Source organism: Benincasa hispida, unplaced genomic scaffold, assembly GCF_027475165.1.
Source record: "Benincasa hispida cultivar pf3 unplaced genomic scaffold, pf3_genome.v1.1 HicScf414, whole genome shotgun sequence".
In the NCBI taxonomy this organism is placed as follows: Eukaryota; Viridiplantae; Streptophyta; class Magnoliopsida; order Cucurbitales; family Cucurbitaceae; genus Benincasa; species Benincasa hispida.
The window spans coordinates 1-22011 of NW_028326508.1; the positions used below are offsets into that span (position 1 = coordinate 1).

The following is a 22011-nucleotide window of genomic DNA, read 5'->3' on the forward strand; positions in this document are numbered from 1 at the left end:
TTTTTTTTTTTTTTGGGTAATAGAGATGCTAGTTGATGATGGAGGAGGTCGTGTTGTTCCTCCTTTAGGGATAAGGGAAGAGTTTTTTTTGCAGGCTTGCTTTTCTGCTTGGTGGAGTATTTAGCTGGAGATAAATCGTAGGACTTCTAGATGGATTGAGCATTTGTGGAACATTAAGCATTAGGTTTAACACCTCCTTATGAGCATTTGTCTCTAAGGCTTTTGCTAATTATCTGTTTGGCGTTATTCTTTTGGATTCCCTTTTAGTAGTTTGGCCTTTTTTTTTTTTTTTTTTTTTGCGTGTGTGTGTGTGGCCTTGTATGTTCTAGTTTAAATACTAGTTTGGTTTTTGTACTTTTGGCTTTGGTACAATTTGATGCTTGTACTTTCAAAATGTTCATTTTGGCCCCTATCCTTTTAATTCTTGTTTATTTTGATCATTGTACTTTCAAGATGTCTATTTTGGTCCCTGTGCTTTTAAAAAATGACCATTTTGGTCATCTATTTTCATTTTGATCTCATTCTTTTTATCAAAATTTTAGCACAACACTCTATTCACTAAAATTCTTCAAATGTAACCATAAATTTGTATTAAAGATATCCATTATATTAAAGTTTATGTTGGAATTTTGTAAATAGGGATCAAAATGGTCCATTTTTAAAAGTAGAAGGACCAAAATGGATTGTTGGGAAGTATAAAGACCAAAATGAACAAAAGTTGAAAGTATAAGGACCAAAATGAACTAAAGTCGAAAGTACAAGGACCACTATATATTTTTTCATATTTCTCTCTGAAAACTCAGATCCTTATATTCAAAAAAAAAAAAAATGCAGAATGAGGTACAATTCATTATAATATTTTCTTTTTTTGCTACTAACATAGTACTATTTCAAGTATAAGGACCAAAATGAACTAAAGTCGAAAGTACAAGGACCACTATATTTTTTTTCATATTTCTCTCTGAAAACTCAGATCCTTATATTCAAAAAAAAAAAAAAAAATGCAGAATGAGGTACAATTCATTATAATATTTTCTTTTTTTGCTACTAACATAGTACTATTTCCACGTTTTGTTCGAATCTTCAAAATTCTTTTGATTTCAAGTTGAATTGATCCTTAAACATAACTGAGCCCCGATAATGCAATTCTAAAGTAATTTTTTTCCTTTTTCTCTCTCATTTTCTTGAAACACAAATATTTCATTGATTTTATGAATATTATACATGATATCCTTTACAGGATACCAATCATAGAGAAAGGGAGAGGAAATGTGATTTCAAAGTAGATCTTTCATTTTTTTTGGATAAGAAACAAAGTAGATCTTTCATTTTCAAACTGTCCCTAGATCTTTCTCTCTCTTCCCCACTCCAACCATGAAACTCTTATCATTGTTTTCCACCAAAAATATCCTCATATGAGATAAGATTTTATTCTTTTATTTATTTATTTATTTGATGAAAGAGATTTTATTCTTTTTATGACCCAAGGCACTCCAAATTACATAGTTTGCTATTTAAATTTCCTGATGCCCATCATAAGAATTTTCATGAATCATACGATGCTTCATACATCTAAATGAGATTTTTTCCCAATGCAATATGAAACATGCTCCACTGTTGTTGGTTTTGCAAATGATAATTTTCTATTCTAGTAGCTACATATTTGGCTTCTTCTTGGTGTTCTTTATTGAAGACATTTACTGGAAATTTGTCTAAATTGAACTGCTTTAATATTTCCTATGTGATTTAGTTTGTCATTTGCTTTCATTCTTGTTTTTGCATGCACTCCCATGTAAAGTTGTATTTTTGAGCACTAGTCTTTTTGTTTCATCAGTAAAAAGTTTTTGTTCTTGTTCAAGCTACATCTTTGTCTTTTTTATGAATCTAATTTTGAGCTATTAGGGATCTTCCTGCTGAGCTTCTTCATCAGTTGCTAATGAGTTGGGAAAAGATTACTGGCTGTGTTCCTGAGGTATGGTTATACTTAAAATAAGACGGTTAGAAATCATGGAATTCACTTGTAATATTATCCATCTGTATATATTGACAACTGTGGTGTATTTTCATTTTCACTTTCTTTATGGTTGTGTGGAACATTTTTGATGAAAATAGAAGAGGAAGGAGAAGAGAAACACAAATGGTTTATGTGGAAACCCCTAGGCTAAGGAGAAAAAACCACGATAGAGACTTGTTTTTATTATTCAAGTGATACAGAAATACAGGAAGACTTGCTCAAATAAATAGAGACTTGTGTTGTACTGGGTTTTTACGGTAGCATAGAATTGTTGGAAAACAGAGGACACCTCAGACTTATCAGTCAAAAGAAAAACCCAGGTCAGTCTGGTGTGGTCGTCAATAAAGGTGACAAACCAATGCTTGCCTGTAGAGGTAGTGGTTAGTGAGGGACCCCAGACATCACTGTGGATAAGACTGAAAGGTTTGGATGGTTTGTAAGGCTGAGAATGAAGGGGACACGACTTGTTTAGCCCGTATACACACATCACAATGTAAGGATGATATATTAATATTATGAAATAAATGCGGAAAAAGATACTTCATATATTGAAAATTAGGATATCCCAGACGGTAATGCCATAACATAAAATCAGTTTCAGCAGTAGAGAAATTCAAAGAAATAAAATTAGTCCTATAACTATCCCTAAAAGAAGTCTCATCAGTCATGAAATAGAGCCCCTATCGTGCCGGACAGTGCCAATCGTCGTTCTCGAGCTCAGATCCTGAAATAAAACAATGTCAGGTGAGAAAACAGTCTGACAGTTCAGGTCTCTTGTAATTTTACTGACAGATAATAAGTTGTATGAAATTCTAGGAACATGTAACACATCACGCAATATTAGACCCTCAAAAGGAGAAAGATGTCCTTTTCCTGCGACAGGGGCAAAGGACCCATCTGAGATTCTAATCTCTTCATTTCCGGCGCTCGGGTGATATGATATAAAATGATCAGAAGAACCGATCAGGTGATTTATTGCTTCAGAATCCACAATCCAGGGCTTGTTTCCATTAATGCTAATAAAACCGAAGGACTGAGCCATACCTTAGTGTGCAATAACACTGACCCTGACAGGACTTAAGTTACTTTGACCGTCTGCTTGAGGTTGAGCTTGGGCTTTGTCATTCGCCACCAGAGCCCGTCCAGAACCAGACTTGTCTTGTGACTGACGTCATTTGTAATTGGGAAGTTTTCCATGCAACTTCCAGCACTGGTCTTTTGTGTGCCATGGTTTTTTGCAATGCTCACAAACAGGTGGAGGTTTCTTGTCACTGTCAGATTCGGAGGACTTTGTGGCAAAAGTAGTAGCGTCAGTAGATGTAACTATTGAATTATTCATTGCACTAGACCTGTTTTCTTCCAAGCGTATTTCAGAATACACCTCCATAAGCGACGGTGTAGGACGTTGGACCAATATCCTGCTGTAAACACCGTCAAACTTCGTATTTAGCCCAGCCAGAAAATCATACACTCGATCAGCTTCCTCAATTTTGGAATACTGAGTCATGTACACTTCTAGATAATTTCACGACATAAGTCCATTTCTTGCTATAACAGGGATAATTTGTTGAAGTACGACATTACGTCCATAGTCCCTTGCTTGCATTCGTGGACTTGCTTGCATAAGGTATATAGGTGGGATGCATTCTGCTTCTTTGAATACGGCTGCTGTACTGCATCCCAAATGTCTTTGGCAGTTGCCGTATAGAGCAACAGTCTGCCTATTTGAGGTTCCATGCTACTCAGCAGAACTGACCATAGCAATGAATCTTCTGCTCTCTAGATGCATTCTTAGGACTTACCAGGTTCAGGTTTTGGTATCTTCTCAGTTAGATAACCAAATTTTTGTCTTCCTTCCAGAGCCATTCTGATGGATTGCGACCAGGAGAAATAATTTTTGGCCATTCAGCTTTTCTCTAATAATAATTCTTGTAGAATATCCCATTGATCCAGACAAAAAATTTGCAGTAGGTAAAGAATGGAAAGAGTTTACCGGGTTCTCGGAGTACAACTGAAGATTGGATGGCTCCGGTAGAGCACTTTGTGAGTTCGTGCCAAGAACCGACCCAAGATCCACGAGTTGTTGCTGAAGAAAAACAAATCTTTTTTTATTCTCACTAGGACACACCCTATTCACAGCTACCGGAGAATTCGCCAGAAAAGGGACAGGACTCGCGCCACTGCAGTTGGACTCGGCTGGCTGATCCACCGGCGGCTGTTGTTCAAAGACGAAGCCACGACTGGTCGAGTCAAGGAAATCGCCGCGGCTTCCTGTCTGCACCCGAGGGTTTGGCACGAAGTGGGTCTGCTGCGATTGAGTCTGGACACCATCGACGGATCGGGTTTGTGCGGGTGGCTGGGCTTTGATCAGATCTGGACGCCGATAGTTGTCTGCACCTGAGAGATCGACGGATCTGGCGCTGCTGAAGTAAGGCTGGACGCCACCGTCGATAGGATCCTTTTTGCGCGCAACCGGAGCGTCATTGACGTGTCGTGACTGGGTGTGATCCTCCGCGGCCGGCCGCGACCCAATCTATTCGCGATCCTCCATGGCTGGGCGTAACCCGATCTATTCGTAGCCAGATTGGGTTGTCTGTCCAACGACACTCATTTGTTGAAGAAGACGCGGTAAGGCAGCCTCTAGGTACTGTTGGACAACTTCCTTAATCATGTCAGCCATCTCGGAGTTGGTCGTCGAAGGGGACTCATCAATGGCGGCTAGGGTTTCGTCGCCTTGCTCTAATACCATGATGAAAATAGAAGAGGAAGGCGAAGAGAAACACAAATGGTTTACGTGGAAAACTCTAGGCCAGGGAGAGAAAACCACGATAGAGACTTGTTTTTATTATTCAAGTGATACAGAAATACAGGAAGACTTGCTCAAATAAATAGACAGACAGGAAGCCCTAGGCCCATAAGAAAATTACAAATAAGCTCCTAGGGCAAACCAACCCTTTTCGAAAAGTTTTTTAGGCCTGATATTGGGATTGTGAGATAGCAAACTTTTCCATATTTTTCTTAATTTTATTAAATTTTCTTTTGCTCTATGTGGAAGCATTTGTATATTAATGTTTGCATCTGTTATAATTCTATAGTTAGGGTTTTCCATTCTTGTAAATATTTTGTGATATTTTCCTTTTCTATGCTTTGTACACTTGTATATATTCATATCTTTGGTGAATGAGAGCATTCTGATTCTTTCTCAAACCTAAGAGTTTTACATGGTATCAGAGCCCTCTAAACAAACTAAAGGTTTTGTGAACCTTAGGGTTTGAGAATTTAGAACCCATTTGTGATATGTTTAGGGTTTTGTGGAGAGGTGAGTTTACACTTTTGCTCACAGTCGCCGTCTTTGGTTCGTTCGCCGTCGTTAGCCGCCGCTGTGGGAAAAAAAAAGAGACTATTTTTTCGACACCGCCCAGTCCGTCGAGGAGCCCAACCGTCGATCTACAAAACCCCAAAGTCCAGATCCCATCTGACCAGCGCGTGAGGCTCACGCGCCGATTGTTCCTCTTTGTCGTCCGTCCATGCGCCGACGCGTGTAGGCGCGTGCGCCATTGATTTTGGTTCGTCTTCTGTGGGTTTCCTCAGTTTTGTTGACTCTTCTTGGTGGTGTGTTTGTTTGGGATATATAGACATACTTACTGCTTGTAAAGACATCTCTTCGGTAAATTAGGTTTGATTCTCTGCTGTCCGGTGTCTATTTTTTGAGGTAATAGCTGATAAGAAACCAGTAGTCATGTCTGAGATTGCTGAACACAAGTTGAATGGATCCAACTACTATTCATGGAGATCAAATGTTTGCCACTTTATTAGGAGCATGGAGATGGATGATCACATCACAGAAGAGCCATTGATTGATGCTAATAAGAAGATTTGGTGGCAGGACGATTCAAGAATGCTTCTACAAATCAAGAATTCTATTGACCGTGAAATTGTTGAACTAGTTAATCACTGCGAATCAGTCAAGGAACTAGTAAATCACATGCCCTCTTTCATTCTTAAGGGTGAGATACCTTTTTGTACTTTATGCCCCAAGCAACATTTGTTTCCCATTCCACCCAAAATATTTGGTTGTACCTGCTTTGTTCGGGATGTTCGGCCTCAGCATACCAAGCTGGATCCAAAGTCCTTAAAATGTATTTTCCTTGGTTATTCCCATGTTCAAAAGGGGTATCAGTGTTATTGTCCTAGTTTAAATAAATATTTCGTCTCTCCTGATATCACTTTTTTTGAACATACCCCATTTCTTTAATCACCGTCTTTCTATTCGAATAAGAGTCAGGGGGAGCATAAGGAATTAGAGGATGATTTCCTTGTCTACACAGTTATTTCTCCTTCCGATCATCTTCCTGATTCATCTCTACTTGTGGCTACCTCTACTTTTCCACCCATCGTTAAGGTCTATACTTGACGACAACCTCCTTCAGTTCCATGCTTTGTACCAGAGTCTTCTTCATCATTGGATCCAGAAACGAGTGATGATCTTCCTATTGCTCTTCGTAAAGGTAAACGTACATGTGCTCATCCTATTTCCTCTTTTGTTTCATATAACCATTTGTCGCCTTCCACATGTTCATTCATTGCATCCTTAGAGTCTGTATCCATCCCTAAAACTGTTCATGAGGCTTTGTCTCATCCTGGTTGGTGTGCCGCAATGGTGAAGGAGATGACTACCTTAGATGATAACTGTACTTGGGATTTAGTTTCTCTCCCTGCAGGAAAGAAGGCTACCGGTTGCAAATGGGTGTTTGCAATTAAAGTCAATCCTGATGGTTCTGTTGCTCGGTTAAAAGCACGCCTTGTAGTGAAAGGCTACGCACAAACTTATAGCATTGGCTATGCTGATACTTTTTCTCCTGTAGCAAAAATGGCATCTGTGAGGTTGTTTATTTTATTAGCTTCAATCAATCATTGGCCTTTACACTAGCTTGATATTAAAAATACATTTCTTCATGGGGATCTTCAAGAAGAGGTGTATATGGAGCAACCACCAGGGTTTGTTGCTCAGGGGGAGAATGGAATGGTGTGTCGCCTTCGTAAATCCTTGTATAAATTAAAGCAGAGCCCACGAGCTTGGTTTGAAAAATTTAGTCAAGTGATTGAAAGCTTTGGAATGCGGAAGAGCACGTCAGATCATTCGGTCTTTTTTAAGAGATCTGAGGGTGGTGTCATCTTGTTAGTCGTATATGTGGATGATATTGTGATTATTGGTGATGATGCTTTAGGTATCCAGTCTCTAAAGACTTTTCTTCATAGTCGATTTCATACAAAAGATTTGGGCATGTTGAAATACTTCTTAGGAATTGAGGTAATAAGAAGCAAGAAAGGAATTCTATTATCACAGAGAAAATATGTACTTGACTTGTCGATTGAAACAGGAAAGCTAGGGGCTAAGCCATGTAGTACTCCAATGATGCCCAACTTACAACTCACAAAAGATGGAGAATTACTAAAAGATCCTGAAAGATATAGGAGGTTAGTGGGAAAACTTAATTACCTTACAGTGACTTGACCCGACATAGCTTATTCAGTAAGTATTGTGAGTCAGTACATGTCATGCCCTACAGTTGATCATTGGGCTATATTGGAACAGATTCTTTGTTATCTGAAGGCTGCTCTCGGGCGTGGTTTATTATATAAGGATTATGGTCATACTAATATTGAATGTTTATCAGATGCCGATTGGGCAGGATCTAAAGAAGACAGAAGATCAACTTTAGGGTATTGTGTTTTTGTTGGTGGTGATTTCTTGGAAGAGTAAGAAGCAAAATATGGTGTCACGTTCAAGTGCGGAATCAGAATATAGCACAATGGCACAATCTGTGTGTGAATTGATTTGGATATATGAACTTCTTGTTGAGTTGGGATTTAAAATCACCACACCGGCAAAGTTGTGGTGTGATAATCAAGCAGCACTTCATATTGCGTCTAATCCAGTATTTCATGAAAGGACTAAACATATTGAAGTTGATTTCCATTTTGTACGTGAGAAAATTCAACAAGGGTTGGTATCTACAAGATATGTGAAGACTGGAGAACAATTAGGAGATATCTTCACGAACGCATTGGATGGAAGACGTATAGATTATCTATGTAACAAGTTGGGCATGATTAACATATATGCTCCAACTTGAAGGGGAGTGTTATAATTCTATAGTTAGGGTTTTCCATTATTGTAAATATTTTGTGATATTTTCCTTTTCTATGCTTTGTACACTTGTATATATTCATATCTTTGGTGAATGAATAGAACATTCTGATTCTTTCTCAAACCTAAGAGTTTTACAACACCAAATCCTTCTTGCTTATTACAAGTGACTTCTATCTAGAACAGAAAGAAAGGACAGAAAGCTGTTTGTAATTATTTTAAATTTTATTTTGTTCCGAGTCTTTGGTTTGCTTGTCTTCTCATCCTGTTTACTTGGAATTATTGTTTTCCTATTATGCATTAGTCACGTTTTACATATTTGCTTGTTTTAGATCCATGAAAACGTGAAAGACTTGCTGTTGGCTTTCAAGCTTGGGAATGGAAAGAGTTCAGAAAAAGACATTGCAGATTTATCCAAGTAATATTCCACCTCTCATGTTGGGATATTTTTTAATATCTTCTGTTAGGTACCTAAATACAGAAGTTGTATCTTGTAGAAGTTGTTAGAAAGTTTCTACTTGGTTGTATTTGTTATTCACATCCTTTTTTCTTCTCTCCTTTTGGAAGTTTGTATCTTTTCAACTTTTATTCCTTTTCACTACATCAATAAGAAGTTGTACCTTGTTAAAAAGCCAAGCTTTTATTGAGAACAAATGAAAGAATGAAGGCGACAAACAAAAAACCAGCCCAAGAATCCTTGAGGTGTCCTTGTAATAGCTCTTTACTGACAAGTGCTGGAACTTGATTGAGGAAAAATCTTTATTTAAGCTGGATGATGGAGCTTCTATTAAAAAGAAAGCCCACTGGAGACGAGTTAGATAAAATGACGTTTACCTGTGCTCTACAGTGGGGCTGCATCCAATTTTCTAGCCTACCTTGCTACCTTAAGTCCATTGAATATTAAAAGATTATCTGAAGATGGGATATGAATTAAAATGCTTCCTTCAGCCTTTAGGACAAATGATAATTCACCATGCTCAGTTTTTTATTTCTTTGATATTCCTTATTCTTTTTGCCAGTTTATTAAAGTGTTTTTTTCAGGAGTTCAACCATAGTTTGAAGGAAAGAGATCTCACTTCTATAATTCATGGTTTTTATTTTTTATTTTTCTTATTTTTATTTATTTTAAAATCAATTAATTAATTATTATTTTCAATTCATCTCGCTGTTCCTCATTTGCTCCACTGAGTTAATATGTGGAGGTATTTGTGCTTTCAGTATTTAGCTAGCTTTGAGGTGACCATTTTTCTCTTCTTGTGGCCTTTTGACCTCTCTTTGTACTTCCATTTTTCTTCATGAGCTCCTTTGAATTTTTTAAGGAAAAATTGTATGTAGTTAGATATGGAAACTACTGAGTATACCATCTTCATCAATTGGAAATCGAACTAAATCAGGATTCTACTATTTTATTTGCAGAAGACATGGATCCAGAAATGGCTTATTTGTTAAGAATTCAAAGTTGATGGAGAAAGCTGAGTCATTTCTTAATTCATTGGTTAGGTAACAAAACTTGTTCACATTGAGCTGTTATTATTGTTCCATGATATCTCAATGTAGATTATAAAGGAATATCATCATTATTTTGTTATATTTTGAGAATTGAATATATGGGTTGTGTAAATTGGTCGGAATTTTTTGTTTGATTTTAATGCGAGTTCTCTCCAGTGGATGAGGCAACCTTTTTGTTGTAGGTGTATTCTCATCCCTGTTACAAATTACTTTAGTTGAAAACTAATAATATAAGCATAATACATAAAAGCTAGGGCCAATATGATGGGCTCTACAAAACAACTACCTAATTACATAACAATATATAAAATGGCTCCAATTGCACAAAAGAGAGACATTAAACTTCGAATCAAACTCCTCTCAAGAACTTTCCACAGCTCTAAGATTCTCTCAATTCTCTTAAGCCAAATGTTTCATAAGACCGGAAAGAATGCAATCTACCATAGTGTTGGCCCTTTCTTGGAAAAGGAGGATGAAATAACACCTCTTCCATCATATACGAAGACTTTATTAGGAGACCACCTAATAAGAAAATACTCAAGAATACAAGAATAAAATCAAGTATACAGAGATATAGAAATAGGTGAAAACATATTGACATAAGCTATAATATCATAGAACATGGAACAAGATAACCTAGGCTTTTAATAGGGCTAGTCTCTCCCAAATTCCCCAAAGGAAATTCCCACCAAATTCTTCACACTTCCCTCCAACCTCTCTCCTTCTATTTATAATTAAAATCCCTAACAAACTTCATATCTAATTACTCATTTGCCCCCTTCTAATAACCACACCAATATTCTATTACTAATCTTACTATTTCAATAACTAGGAGTCTTACATTACTCCGCCCTGTGCTTACAAAACATAAATACAAAAATTGGGCAACCTTCTCTTAAGTAACCCCCACTGCCCAAATAACAAATATTGAGTATAACAACTCCTTTTAATTTGGATTGCCTCACACCAACAACTCTTCAAACGTTGGGCCCATAAATCCTTATCTTCCTTAAAATTACCCTTGGGCTTCAGGCAGTTCCAGCCCATACTCAAGCCCCTTTTCTGCCACTCCCACAAATGGGCCTCAATGAATTTATTAAATTCAGGCCCACCAAGCTCCTTCTCCCAGCCTCCAATTGGTATTCCTAGCCGTTTAGGGCAAACCCAACCCTCACCCACAGTTTGGGCCCCAACTTCTCCATGTAAACCAAGCCCGTTTGAGAAAATCTGGGCATTCTCATGCATTTTCAGCCCATTAGTTAAATCAAAATTTAATCACCTTCTGATAAAGTCAAGAAATACATTGAGAGGGCTAACCTAATAAGGAAATACTCAAGAATACAAGAATAAACTCAAGTATACAGATATATGGAAATAGGTGAAAATATATTGAGATAAGTTATAATATCATAGAACATGGAACAAGATAACCTAGCCTTTCGAGAGGGCTAGTCTCTCCCAAATTCCCCGAAAGAAATTCCCACCAAATTCTTCACACTTCCCTCCAACTCCTCTCCTTCTATTTATAACTAAAATCCCTAACAAACTTCATATCTAATTACTCATTTGCCCCTTTTGAATAATCACACCAATATTCTATTACTAATCTTACTATTCCAATAACTAGGAGTCTTATAGACTTGCTCCTAGTCTACATTCCAAACGCATCGAAAAAAAATTGTCCCACGTCGTGTTTGCATACTGACATCTCCACAAAATATGCTCGACATCCTCCAAGACCATTACAAACCATGCACCATTGAGGCTTAGAAGAAAAGTATGCAATCTTTGCATTAGGTCGATGATGTTCCTCCATGAGAAACTTACTAGGCTAAAAATTTGACCTTCATAGAAATTCTCACCTTCTAAAGAAAGAAGCTGGAGGAAAACTTCCCATATAGATTAGGAACAACAGATGAAAATTTGACCATAGATGTGGAGAGACTGACTAGCAAAGCGAGCAGCAAAGAAACATTAGAGAATTGATTTTTTATGAGATGGAAGCTTGAGAAAAAGGACACAAATTGCAAGATCAAACGTCAAAGAGGCAAATGGTGAATGCGGGGAATCAATAGACGAAGGGGGCTATCTAGTATTCCCTACCCAACTATCCTCCCAAAAATGAATCGAGAAGCCATTCTTAGTGGGAAAACCTCAAGAAACTAGAGAAAGTCGTATACCTAGAAGTTAGGGGCCTCCATGAGTTCCTAAAAGTGCCTTTGACCCTATGACTTGAGGTCCATTTTTTAGGAAGATGAGCGTGTTTGCTCATGATAATCCTACACCATCAAGGGTAGGTTTTCAAATTGAATTGATATAACCATTTTTAAAAAAAGACCTAATTAAGAAGTCTCATATCAATCAAGAGACAACCTCGAACCTAATTCAATGAGATATTTACCTTCTTGGACATCTCCCCACGGTATCCCTCGAGTTCTTTTCCACTCTAGCACACATTGAGGAGGAAACCTAAATAAAGAAATGAAATAAGCTAAGGTCCTATTTAGAACAGACTAGGTGAGAGTCAATCTAGGCTGGAAGTGCGAGAATCAAACCACAAAGCCAAAGCCGATAGCAGTTCAATGAGCCGACAACGTGAGAAGACCAAAGGCTGGAAGTGCGAGAATCAAACCACAAAACAAACCAGCTTCTAAACTGTCGCTTCCAAGAATACAACTACTGTCGCTTCCAAGAATACAACTACTAGAAGAAAAACGCAACTTCGGACAAAACAGTAAGGCTTAGGCTCATAAACACGAGAAAACCACAAAAAAACTTTAATTCCTGGACAAAATCATGAAGCTATGATTTAACTGAAAGAGAATGAGAAAGAATTGATTCCATTTAAAAACCACATTTTCCAATCAAATTGGAGAACTTGGCAGGAATTTTGGGAGACAATTTTGCTTGAATATTTTCACCTTTCTCAAACGAAGTATCAAAACCATCGGTAAAGCAAACCTCTGGAGTCTCCTCAACACAATCATCTTGTGCTAGAGAATTCAAAATATCCTCACTGCTTAAACTAATATCTGAGTCTGCATCAGAATCGCAACTAGAATGAGTGTCTTTAGGAGGTGGATGGTTATAGACTCCTTTTATAAAAGTAATATTTGAACCTGGAACTTTAATGATTGATTGGTTGAAGTTTGAACTATAAGGGAAAGGATGTGGATTGTCTGTCGGATGCGAACCAACTAATAGTAGATGTGTACATGACTCCTCCAAAACATCTAAATTGATCTCAAATTATTCCTTTGCGAATGAAGGCTTTTTTTTCTTGTCCGATAGTAAGAAAGAGGATAATAAGAAAATGGAGAACATTCCATGTTCACATCCTCTTTATTGCTCTCTAAGTCGACAGGCTTTGGAATTCTAACTGCATTTTCCATAGGACTATTAAGGCTTCTTAGAGGAAGTAGATCTGCCTCATTCGAAGTTGGAGCAAAACTAGTTTCCATGTCTAATAGAATGGGAACGCCCTCTTCAACAGAATCAGAAACCTCAAACACTTCGTCATCACGCTTAACTTCAATCAATCTTGCAATATCCAAAGAGTTAGAAAAATCTTTAAAAATATAACTCGCCTTGAAGGATACTAGGAGGATTTAATGGCTAAATATCACCAAGTCTAAGGTGAAAATTACTATTAGTCTTATCTATAACTTCAATTTCAGCTGGGAGAAAACCACACAAATTTCCTTTAACTTCAATACGAGCTTCAAAGCAATCCAAGAAATTCAGAGTTTGAGAAGAAATACTAACCAGACCTCCAAGGTTTTCTCCAATGGCTTTAAAAATAGGTACGAGTCCAAAAAGTCGAAGGTAAAATTTTTATCGACAGCCAACCTCCATAACTCACATTGTACTTCGCATAAGAATGTGCTTTGTAAGACCAATTTTCAACCTTCAAATGCATTGATCCAATTTCTTGCCATTTTCCATCGGAAACCATATCAACAAAACTATCATCAAGTTTTATTAATACCTTATCAGCCATGAAAGAATTGATTATAAATTTAGACTGAAAATAATCTTCCAAAGCAAGACAAATATCTTGCCTAGAATAGTAGGCAAACAAATGAGAAACAACAAACAAATTGTTGAAGTTCATTAACAACACTTCCTTATTTTTTCTAACCCAATAAGAGGAAACAAAGTCATATGGCTGAGAAACGACCTGAAAGTTTCTAGCCACTTTCAAATCATCTGAGAGAGTTGGAGCTAAAGGCTCACCAAATTCAGGCTCAGCAACACCAAACCGAGGGAAGGACAACAAACATTACTCCGCCTTACCCAAAAAATCTCAATCATTTCCCAGAAAACCATCCAACCCTTCTTTAAGAAACCAGCCGTAACATGTAGATTTTTTCCTACCTCCAGTAGGCGGCCAAAGCCACGTAGTTTGAAACCAGCCGGAATATGATCTCTATGGCTATGCCCACGTAGTTTGATAAATAATAATATAAACATCTTCTTTCCTACTTTGATACTAATGCGACATTCTCATTGGAGATGCCTTATATCCTGCTATTTAATAAAATGCATGAAAATAGTTCAATACAGTTCCAAAAGTACTTTTTACTAAATATTATGTTAGCTAGAGGGGTCTATTTCGCTATTTATCAAACTACATGAGAGCAAAATAGTTAATTTTAGGCCATAAGGATTTCACTGGCAATTGCTGTAAACCATTATATTCTTTTTTTTCTTTGCAATTATCGTGCATTGGAAAAATCAAGGGATCTCACAATCTTTATAAAATAGATGAGCTACTCCTCTATTTTTTACAATTAGTTATGAGATGGAAGCCTGTGGTATCTAATATGAATATTGAAGCATAGGGGCAGATAACTGGTGTCTTTTTCGGTATAGCACTCTAAGTAGATAAATGAAGTTTACTAAATAAGAATAAAGTATAGATAGAGAAACTTTGAAGAGCACCTAGAACATTGTGATACTTTGATGTTCTAGTTGTTATATGAAGCACTGTTACTTATTTGGTCTTTGTTGTTTTTCTTTTAAAAAACCAGTGAACATATGAGGCCTGTTGATTGCATACCTTTCCATGAACTTATCTGCTTCAAAGATGTTAGAAAACTTCAACTGGTAAGCATGTCTATAGCACTCCGATATGAATCTACATGTTCCTGATCATTACTTGAAAGTATAAATGGTACTCCTTTACCAATAGTTGCTAGCTACTGAGATGATTTTAAGGAAATCCGTTGGAGTGTAATCAGTAATCACCATTGTTGTAGCTTACTGAACCACGTTAGTTTAGTTTCTTGTTTAATTTTATTGATAATGCACCCGTACTGTGGCTATTATTCTCAAGGCTCTTTGTCAATTATTATGCCGTAGTTTATAAATTCAAATATTTATAATATAGCCTTTCAGATTTCAGAATTATGTTTAACAAGCAAGAATGATCATATGGACCAGTTGTGGTTTTTCAATTGAATATTCTGCTTTTCTTATTGGTGTTTGTTCTTTTTGGTTGGGCTCAAATCTTTAAGTCTTTTCCTTTTTTTTTTTGTCCAAGATTTTTGGTTCTCAGGTGTTGTCTTTGGTTTGGTTTCCAAAGTGTGGTCTTTTGTGTTGAGTTTGATCTTCTAAGCTATCTCTTTGCTAGTTCTTTTTGTTCAGTTTTTTAGTGTTTCTCGTTGGATTTCTTTTTTTTTTTTTTTTTTTTTTTTTAATAAAAAATTTTATGTCATTTATTTTATTTTTGTGAACTTTAGTGGTTCTTTTGTGTTCCGTTGTATTATTTTTTTCTCTCTTGTGGAGTATGTATCTTTGATCATCATTACTTTTTCATTTATTTAATAAAAGAAAAAAATACTCATTATGACACCATACTCATTTAACAGTATGAAATTTTTTTTTTCATGCCTATCTCTTTTCTCAAACCGATAGCAGTTTCCTAATGTCTAATGAACACGATTAGTGTATCTATTCTAGAATTTCTGCCCATTACATTGGTTGACTAACTTAAGCTGAACATCAATAAGAAAAGTCTGAAAATCATTTTTCTTTGTCATTGATTTGGGTACTTGGTCCATTCAAATTGAGCTTTTTTCTCTTTTGTTCATGGGGTTGGATTGGTGGAAATTAGCCGTCATCTCTTGTTAAGGGATCTGATGAACACCATTTTTTGAGGAGATAGTTAGTTCGGGATGAAAACTCCTCTAATCTATATTTCTTCATCTTTACCATCTTTCCTCCTTGAAATTTCATTTTGTGGATTTTGCCCCTTCCTTTGTTTGTAAGCTCCTCGCCCATTTCCCTTAGTTTTTGTCATTCCTTGTCTGATAGGGAGGCATCCAATATTAAAGGTCTTTTTATCTATGTTATGCTCTTATTTTCTATGGGAAAAGGGACTTACGCCTTTTAGATACTAGTCCTTCTAAAGGACTTTTGTGTAGATCTTTCTTTCTTGGCGGAATGAGCACTTTTCCTTCAAGTTCTCCTTTTCTTCTCTCCCTTTGGAAGATTAAAGTCCCAAGGAAGGTGAAGCTTTTTTTTTTTTTTTTATAGTTTTTCCATGGCGGAGTTAATACCTTGGATTGTGTTTAGAGGAATTTGCCTCATCTATGACATTTTAATTTTAGGAGAAACCTAACCGTTGATGAGTTTAAGAAGTGGATTAGTCTCGAAGATAACTTAAACGGGGTCCAATGAACAACCTAGAAAGATGTCATTGATGATCAAGACTTTCTTTTTTATAATATATGCTAAGGCAAATATAAAACCAGCGGACCTGTACCTCAACCACCTTCTTTAACTCGATTCTGAAAGTAATGTGCAACCCATGCAACAAGATTTCGTGGGAAGCATTGTGGCTTGTTCATCTACAATGTAGGTAATTTGCAATGTTGACCCATAATACCTACGAGTTCATTTGCAAGATTTCTTTCGTGTTTGTGACTCATGTTTTAGGAGGGAGTGCTTCTTACACGAAGCTGAAAATTTTGAGGAAGGACTTTTGACACAAAGCTTAAAATTGGGGAAGAAATTACTTCTGATGCGAAGCTGGAAAAATGGAAGATTGGTATCCGCGACGTGAAATTTAAGGAGGACAAAAATTCAAATGAGAGTCTGATACCATGAAGCTTTGTATATTTCTCATACTACTCTGTACAAAGATACAACTTTCAATTTAAAGAGAGGGAGAAAAACCATACAAGGGAATAAGCGATACAAGGGAATAAGCGAAGGACAAAAAGAAAACAAATACAAAGAAGGGTGTTATAGAAAAGGGAAAATCTAATAAATACAATGGGAGAGACTTTTGTATATTCAACCCGTACCATTGACATGATCTAAACCTAGCTGTGTGGATGAATCCCTAGATCAGACAAGATGTGCTTGAGATTTTGTAATCAAGTAGAGCTCTCTATTAAACCAGGTGGATTTGGATGGAATAGACCTATTAGGTCAGTAGACTGGAAGCAAGAGTATATCTTCTTTTGAGGGGAGGAGATTAAAGGTGTGACAGGTGGTCGATACCAAGTACATTCCATAATGTGGTCTGTGGTTGTACTTTGTTTGACTTAGCTCTGGGCCATGATAAAAGCAAGCTCTCGTAGGCGGTAGGAAATGGATGGATGAGGGGAGAGGCTCAAGGTGGTACTTTGTTCAAGGAGAGGACGATTAAGTTGCAAACAAAGTTCCACATTGATTAGGAAAGAGAGTGATCCATGGTATATAAGTGAGTACAATATCTCCGATGGTATGAGACCTTTTCGGTGGTTCCTAAACAAAATTATGAGAATTTATCCTAAAGTGGACAATATCATACCATTGTGGAGGTAGATAGGTGGAGGTTTTCTTGTCATTGTCCTTATCATGAGCTTAGTTAATACATGCATGCTTGCACTAGTCATGCATACTATATTCCCTGCAGAATTGATTGTCAAGCACACTTAACTTTGTTCATACTCTGGGTTATCTTGTTTTCGTTTCATCCATTTATATATTTATGTATATTTACCTAGGCTTTGATTGGAGATCCAAGAAGAAGGATTCAAATGGATCTTCTGGAGTTCCATAAAATCATAAAATGTACTTATTGCAGCGAGAACAGAAATAGTCTTTTACCATGTGCACACGATTCAACAATTATGTGAGTAAACCTCTGACTTTTGCATCGGAAACTATCATATATTTGAACTCTCTGCTATAATATGATAATGTAGTATTCATTTAAATCATAATTTGTTCTTTGAACTGATAAAGTTATTTTCTTCATACTTTCTGTTGTTTTACACAGAAAGAATTTGTATTCAACTATTGAATGGATTTCATACAATACTATCGCCCTAGATTTAAAGGAGATGCTATAATATGATAATGTAGTATTCATTTAAATCATACTTTGTTCTTTGAACTGATGAAGTTATTTTCTTCATACTTTCTGTTGTTTTACGCAGAAAGAATTCGTATTCAACTATTGAGTGGATAATACTATAGTCCTAGATTTAAAGGAGATAGTTTATACAGGAATAGAAATTAAACCAACGGTAAAAAATATGAGAGTGTTGAAGTATTGATACAATAAAATTTATCATAACCCATTGGCCACCATATTTGCCCAGTAATGTCATTTTTTTTAAAACTAGAGTCACAATTTTTTATTGAATAGATGAAAACAGACATGCTCAAAGATACAAATTCCATATGTGAGTGAAAAAAGAACAAAAACGAGAAATAAAAAGGACAAGGAAGTGCCCCCAAAAATGAAAAAAACTGAAGGAATAATCTTGCAAAGAACTTGAGGCTCGAACCAAACTTGAAACTTCAAGAAACCACAAAACAGGGAGCTGAGAAAATTATAGAGAAGTTCGTAAAGAGAGCCCTTTGAAAGAACACTAAAATACAACAATAAGCATGAAAAAACCTCCTCAAAACACTTGGAACCTCTGAAGACATAAAACAATCGAAAAAACGAAAGAAACAGCAGCAAAGCCAGCTGACGAGATTCTTGAACTGGAGCTGAAACCACCAAAGAAGCCAACTAATACAGAACACTTGGAAGCTTGAAAGAGACCAAAATAGGGCCGGAAAGCTTGACAGAGGAGCTTGAAGCAAACAAAAAGGGCATGTCTATAACTTCGAAAAACCAAAACAAAACTTAGTAAAATTAAACCTTGCAGAGTTTTGTTCTTGAATCGATGGGGAGATTTCACGCATCTCAAGAGACCAGCATAGAAAATTACTTCACTAGCTTATGCTTAGGTAATTTAAGAATTAATAGAACTTCACCTAGGTGTCAAATTTCATCAAATTATTGTAATCTAATGGAATTTAGGTTTATAACTTGACTACTGGTGACTTAGTGAGTTGATAACCACGAACCGGCCACTTGAATTAATTTTTGTAGTATTTTTAGTTTTCTCTTCACCAGTGTAAAACCAGGTTAGTAACGTCCATTTTTTTCCTTTGAATATAATTGAGAATTCATGCTTTGCTCCAATTTAAAATTGATTTCGTGTATACCCAACTCTAAATACATCATGAGAACAATGTAACTAAATGGTATCTGGTCATCGCAAGTAGCCTCTCTCCAAAGAGAGCTGGTAGCTTGTCTGTCTATATATGTAACTCAGTGGACCATCCCTCCTCGTTTTATGACATTTCTTCATGTAATTGTAACCTATTTGGAGTTCAAGAAGTACCGCATATTTATGTATGTAGGAAGATAAAAAAATTAATATTATTGGTGGATGTTAGAATCTTACTGTGTTGCATTCTTTAGTTTGACCAAAGATTTTTATGTAACTTTAATGTAGGTATAGTTTAGCGCAAGAGCATGGTGATCTCATCAATCTCCATGATTGGTTTCAATCGTTCAAGACAGTCGCTAGTCATCCTCAAGCTAAAAGGAATCACAGGACGAAGCAATGTTCTACACCAAAGAAAAGGAAAGATAAAACTAGCGTTGAAAGCAAAAGTGATGCATCAATTCAGTATCCTTTTACATTATTATGTGGTGAAACTGTAGTTTATGCTAATTAGATCTGCAAAACTGGTTTGTGAATGGAGTTCTATTCTGTTTGTTTTCTTAATTTTGGTACTTCCTGAGTGCATATTTTTCAGGCTAATCCCATAGCTCCATCTCCATTTTTGGTGTTTTCTTCCACAATATTGAAAAATGAAGAACAATAATTCACAAAACTGTGACACTGTTCCCCGTTTCTCGTTTTTTTCTGTCATAAAAGCCTCTATAGAAATATAGTTTTAATTATATATCCTGCATTTGTTCCCTTCATCAATGAAACATCATTTATCCCCTAGGTATTTTTAGTATCCTCCGTGAAAATCCTTAACCTCTTTTTCAACAGAGCAAGGTTTTGCACTGCTGTTACTGAACTGCAGATTACAGGATTGCTTCGGATGCCGAGCAAAAGACGGCCTGATTATGTACAGAGAGTGGCCTTTGGATTATAAGAACTGCAATTGATTCAAGCTGAATGATGCATACAAAATGAATGAGAATCCTCAGGTTTGCAGCTGAGGTGACTGATGTTAATGCTTGTTTCTTAAAGAATAATTTTTAAAGGGTAGAAATTGACTCAAACAGGCCACAAAATGAGAAACGGATAGTCAAGAATGTAGAAAAATGAAGAGTTGGTCAAATCCAATATGAGTCACACGTAGATGGTAGTTCAAGATTTGGGAGCACTCTTAAAATTCTTTCATCTCAGACGTCTGGAGAAGAGGATCAAACTAACTTTGCGGATAAAGCTATGTTCCATGCCCTTGAGCACAAGAGGGAATAGAGCAATCAATTGTTATATATAGAATGGTTGAAATATTTACTTTTTTTGAATACTGGTTTAAACCGTTTTGATTATTGAACAATTGAATAATTTTCTATATGCTGTAAGTTTATAATAGTTCAATTGAATTGGTAGTTTTTTATGGGAAAAAATAGGAAATTTTCATAAGTAACATTAGGAGAAGTTGGTGTAATATTTATTGTTGTTGGACAAATTATTTTCTTTTATGAAATATTAGTTTAAACAATTTTGATGGTTGATCCATAGAATAATTTTCGATATGCTTGAAGTTTATACTTGTTCAATTAAATTATCATTTTTTTAAAATTGTTTTTTATGTAAAATGTAGATTGTAGGATAAGGTGTTATCATTAATGTAATATTAATTTTTGCTGGTAAATTGTTAAAAACTAATCTACAAATAAAAAACATTATAAAAAAAATGTCATGTTAGCTAAAGAGTGGTCTTGTTAGGTTTTTGAGAAGTGATTTTTTTTTTTTTTGCCATTGGATTACAAAAACATCGGATACGTAGAACTTTTTGAAAATATTGATAAAAAAGTAGATAATGAAAAAACAAAGCATGTTCACTGAAGAGATAAGAAGAAAGAAGATGGGAGTTGATAATTCGCATGCTCTTGTTGCTAAATATCGTGGAAGAAACAAGAGTAAGGGATCTAAAGACCGTATTAACTCAGAAAGAAGGTCCAGGTCTAGAGATAAAGAGACTAGGACATGTCATTACTGTAACAAGCCTAGCCATATAAAAAAGTTTTGCTATCGTTGGAAGAAAGAACAAAGTAAGAAGCAAGACTCACAAAAAGAGGAAGATGATAAAAATACTGCATCAAATTATTTCTCAAAGTGATAATGTTGTCACCTTGATTTGTGCAACCAGTGAGTGTCATCATGTAGAGAGTTCAAACACAGAGTTGGTGATATATTTAGGTGCTTCATACCATTGTGTTCCTAGAAGAGAGTATTTCATGAACTATCAATCTTATGATTCTTATAGTGTGAAGATGGGAAACAAGAGCTCAGCTAACATAGTTGGGTTAGGTGATATTTGTTTGAAAACAAGTATTGGGTGCACGCTTACATTAAAGAATGTGTGTCGTATTCCTGATTTATGTCTTAACTTGTTGTCTGCAAATGTCCTTGACCAAGAAGGATTTCGACATACCTTTTGTGATGGTAAGTAAAAATTGTCTAAGAGTTCAATAAATGGGTTATAAGTAGGGCTTTTTAAGTGGTTAGGCTTAAATTTGAAAAAAAAAAAAAAATGACCCAGTGTATCCCTTTCACGTATCTGAAAGCAGGTACGCATTAGGAAACATAGATACTTCTAATATCGCGGAGAATCGGTATTAGATACGTATCAGATATGGATACGTCCAGATATGTAGCAAATACGTGTCTGATACGTGATTTGAAGTATCTAATTTTTTTTATTTCTTAATTTTCATATACGCATATCTGTTTCCAAATACGTGAAAAGGGTTACAATAGGTTTTTGTTTTTCAAATTTAAGTCTAACTACTTAAAAAGGCCAA

At 36.0% G+C, this 22011-nt stretch overlaps 1 protein-coding gene across 2 annotated transcripts; it reads left to right on the plus strand.

Annotated features, from left to right (window-relative positions):
• The first annotated feature begins 58 nt into the window (after nucleotides 1-58).
• LOC150030240 (origin of replication complex subunit 3-like) lies at nucleotides 59-20739 on the plus strand. 2 transcript variants are annotated; one of them, XM_090309917.1, is made up of 8 exons: nucleotides 59-184; nucleotides 1903-1972; nucleotides 8498-8583; nucleotides 9582-9665; nucleotides 14708-14783; nucleotides 17675-17802; nucleotides 19469-19645; nucleotides 20021-20739. In XM_090309917.1, the coding sequence occupies exons 2-8, from the start codon at nucleotides 1937-1939 to the stop codon at nucleotides 20124-20126; spliced, it is 693 nt and encodes a 230-aa protein (XP_090166043.1). In that variant the 5' UTR covers nucleotides 59-184; nucleotides 1903-1936; the 3' UTR covers nucleotides 20127-20739. The 2 variants fall into 2 exon arrangements, 1 of the variants encoding a protein (XP_090166043.1); XR_016527119.1 differs by lacking the exon at nucleotides 59-184 and having other exon boundaries at nucleotides 300-1972; nucleotides 20021-20181; nucleotides 20260-20739.
• Nucleotides 20740-22011: the final 1272 nt, after the last annotated feature.

Bases quoted from the DNA above. Each gene is read 5' to 3' on its own strand.
- LOC150030240 (XM_090309917.1), top strand. From the start codon at position 1,937: ATGAGTTGGGAAAAGATTACTGGCTGTGTTCCTGAG. The intron at 14,784-17,674 runs GTAAGCATGTCT...ATATTTACCTAG, and splicing joins ATGTTAGAAAACTTCAACTG to GCTTTGATTGGAGATCCAAG. The intron at 17,803-19,468 runs GTGAGTAAACCT...ACTTTAATGTAG, and splicing joins GCACACGATTCAACAATTAT to GTATAGTTTAGCGCAAGAGC.